General features: G+C 58.7%; 1 protein-coding gene across 1 annotated transcript in view; it reads right to left on the reverse strand.

Annotated features, from left to right (window-relative positions):
* Positions 1-2,731: 2,731 nt before the first annotated feature.
* The window catches only part of LOC104412124 (fibroblast growth factor receptor 1-like), a gene marked incomplete at its 5' end in the record, with an annotated part of 1,918 nt that continues 822 nt past the window's right edge, over positions 2,732-3,827 (reverse strand). The window contains 5 exon segments of the mRNA XM_010022740.1: positions 2,732-2,814; positions 2,817-2,895; positions 2,989-3,094; positions 3,468-3,605; positions 3,751-3,821. Coding sequence (XP_010021042.1) covers positions 2,732-2,814; positions 2,817-2,895; positions 2,989-3,094; positions 3,468-3,605; positions 3,751-3,821 — 477 coding nt within the window.

The following is a 3,827-nucleotide window of genomic DNA, read 5'->3' on the forward strand; positions in this document are numbered from 1 at the left end:
CTGCGCGCAGCTGGATGTGGCTCTGCGGTGGGGATGGAGCCGGACCCCTGGGTCCTGCTGGGGACCCTACTGCTGGGTGGGATGTGTGGGGCAAGGGGCTCACTTCCCATATACGCTGGGGGCTGTGGGACCCTGTGTCAGGGTGGAGATGCAGAGATGGTTCCATGGCTGGCAGCAGGACAAAGCCCAGCTCAGGGCCTGGGCCGTGGCCAAGAGATTGTCTCGGTCCTGCAGAGCCAGAGGGCTTTAAAAGGCGAGAAAGAGGAAGGCGAGGAGTGGAAGAGACAAAGGATGCTGCGAGAGCCAAACATGCCATTGAGGGCTGAGTGCTCAGCAGTCACCAATGCCCTGCCAATGCTCAGAGCAGGGGGGTTCCACAGGCATCCATTCCAATCCCTCCTTGTTTTGGGGTCATTTCCCAATGGACCCCATCTCACTCACCTCCTAAGTTCAGTTGCAGCCACAGGCTCCCCCTGAGCAAGGACCTGGATGATGGGGATGGCTTTGGTCCTGCAGGTCCTGCGTGGGTTTTGCTCCTGCAGCCTTGTCCTGGGCTTGCTGCCACCCTCAGGGCTGCTGCTCAAGGCCCAGCTCCATGAGGGGCCACCCATGCGATGGGTGCTGACACAAACTTTAGGGTATCTCCATCTCGTGGAGTTGCCCATGTCATGATGATGCTGTATCTGGGAGAGCAGCGAGGATCCCCATCTCCCTGCATCCATCCCTTGTGCTGGGGGAGAGGCAGCACAGCATCCCCAGGGCGCTGCGGGAGGGTCCCCGAGGGGATGCAGGGATGCACCCGCTGCCCACCCCGTCCCCACTCGCAGCATTGCTGCGGTTGCTCTGCTTGTGATCCTGTTTAACTGCCCTCCTGGTAACCCCAGGAAACGAGCTGGAGATTGCGGCCGCGGCAGTTTCTGGTGCTGGGAACACGAGCTCCATCTCTCCCTGCCCTGCCAAGCGTGTCCCAGGGGAGCGGTGATTGATGGAGACCCCCAGCCCCGCTCCCTGCGCCTGGTTTCATCCCCGGCTGTGAATTCAACATAAATCACTTGATTAAAAGCTCTACTTAATTTAGGAGGAGGGGAAGGGGGGGGCCAGACACCGCTGATCGATTTAATCTGTGCAGGGAAACAGCAACAAGCAGATGCTTTTAAAAGGACCAGTGAGGCCAATGATGCTGCAGCTGGTTCATCTCAGCCATTTCAGTGCTCGGTGCTTGGTTATCCCCAAGGAAGGGACCCAGAGGTGACACTTCTGGAGCTGTCACCATCACCCCCTTGGTTTTGGCAGCAAAGGGGTTCAAGGGGAGGATGTTTGAGCCACGACAAACGGCTCCCACAAGACCAGGCACCATTCCTTGCTACTCCCTCAATGTCCTCTCCCAAAGCAGTTGCTTGGATGAGCTTTAAGCACCCGGACCCCTTCCCATCGTGCAGGGACAGGGCAGCGGCTGGTGGGGTCTGGGTTAAAGTCTTTAATAATTACAGGAATTCCAGATTCATTACAGAAGAGTTTACAACAAATAATATTTCTCCATACAAAGGCAAAATAAACTTTTCAAGTAATAGCGGCCCGGCTCCGGAGTCTCAACGCCAGTGACAGGGAGGGAGGGAAGGGACACACGTGTCCCCTTCCCTGACCAGGGAAACACCCCAGCGTGGCCTCCCCAGCACCAGCTCCATGGAGCAGAGCTCGGGCAGGATGCGGGTGCTCCCGGTAAGGCACTGGTGGGCATCGCCCGGGGGGGCTGGACCAATGCCTTGGGGTCCGGCGTGATCCCAGCCCCCTGCTCCTTCCCATGGGAGCCAAGGGCCGGGGCAGGGGGTGCAGCCCCATCCCCGGCACCATCCCAACCCCTCGCTGGCGCTGCCATTCCCACGCGGCACAACCACTCCACACACCAATATGGTGCCACGGGCGCCGGTGCCACGGGGCGCAGGAGGGCCAGGGAAGGGGCAGGCACATCATGACAACGTATTCCCAAAAGGCATCGACGTTATTCTTACTGTTTAATACAACCCCATATAAAACTGAAGCAGCAGCAGCAATTCATACCGAGGGACCTAAACTGAAATAGGTTTAGAACATAATTTAAAAAAATAAAAACAGCAAAAGTAGCAAAATATATGGACTTTTTTATGTTGTTTTTATAGCAACTGATCCCTACCAGCCACTAGTACCTTCCTACCCGCCTGGTATATCTCTGGTAACAACCCTTTTAAAAAGACATGTAAATATATATTCATATTTATACATATTTGTCGTTATGTACACAGGAGTTTTGTCTTTTAGCACTGGGGGGAGTTTGGCTGCCTCTGAGCAACGCACCCGCTGCAGCTCCCGATCCCGACGTGCCGGGGGCTTGGAGAGCAAAGAGCAAATCCCATCGGCGCTGGCGCGGCCGAGCTGCAGGACCAGCCCCTTGCACAGCCACTTAGCTCCAAGTCATGGATAATCCCGGCTCTCCGAGCCCATCCCGGGATGGGTGGTTGGCTCCCCGGCCGGGCACTGCCCACAGGAGAGGATCCCGGCTTAACCAAGTGGAACTATCCAAGCACAGGCTTGATGGCAGAGGTTTGGGAAGAGAAAAGGAACAGCAGAAGGAAACCTTTGGGCTGCAGGGAGCTCCCGGCACAAGAGGTGGGTGGTTTTGGCTACGTGAGATGCTGCGGTTGTGTCTCTGCCCCCCCTTCTGCGGTGCGGCAGTCCCCGGTGGCAGTGCCAGCCCTCAGTGTCGCTTCAGTCCGCCGTTGGTGTGCTGAGGGGGCAGCTTGGGAAGGCACGGCTCGTCTGGAAGGGGGTCGTGGGAACTCCCGAGGAGCACGTGGAGCTGCGGGTGTCCGGGAAGCCGGGAGAATACTGATCCAGCGGCACGGAGAGGTCCAGGTACTCCTGGGAGGGATGAACGCCGAGGATGGGCTCAGGATGGGACAGAGCATCCCATGGGGAGCACCCAGCGCCGGCACCACGGTGCCTCTCTCCTACCTGGTTGGAGGTCATGGCCACGATCCTGTCCAGGTCTTCCACCAACTGCTTGAAGGTGGGTCTCTGGGATGGGATGGCGTGCCAGCAATCCCGCATCATCATGTACCTGCGGGCAGAGGGGAGGGATGAGCCCTGGGACCCCACTATGGGAGCAGGGCAACACCTGGGAATGGCCACTGGCACTCAGGCTGGGAGCCCATGGCCAGGAAAGGTGTTATTCCAGGGATACAGGGCTGGAAGGGATACAGGGATACATGGAAGGAAGGGACCTCCCGGCTGCAGGGATGCTTTGGGAGGAGGATGCTCGGGGAGCTGGGCTAGTCCCCTCATCCCAAACCTATTCTATGATCACAAACAGATTGAGCTGATGTTCTGCAGGGCTGGGAACTGCTGGGAAAGCACCTGGACATCCCCCTGTCCCCCCGTGCCTGTGCCCCGGGGCCGCCGCAGCCCCATTCCCTGCCCCACTCCGCACTCACAGCTCGTTGGTGCAGTTGCTGGGCTTGTCCATCCTGTGCCCTTCCTTCAGCAGCTTGAAGAGCTCCTCGACGGGCACGCCGGGGTAGGGTGAGCCACCCAGCGTGAAGATCTCCCACAGCAGCACACCGAAGGACCACCTACCCAGGGCAAGCACAGGAGACGCTGGGGCACCCATGGAGCTGGCACCCCCGCTCTGGGTATGGTGACGAGTTCATCTGCTTGAGGGGGTTCCTCCTGCACCATTGGTTTTGGCCCCCCACCCCATCCCGTGTTGCTACTCACACATCGCTCTGGTGAGTGTATATTCGGTCAAAGAGAGCCTCTGGGGCCATCCACTTCACTGGCAGGCGGCCCCGGGG

This window comes from Nestor notabilis, unplaced genomic scaffold (assembly GCF_000696875.1).
Source record: "Nestor notabilis isolate BGI_N333 unplaced genomic scaffold, ASM69687v1 scaffold12559, whole genome shotgun sequence".
Lineage (NCBI taxonomy): Eukaryota > Metazoa > Chordata > Aves > Psittaciformes > Psittacidae > Nestor > Nestor notabilis.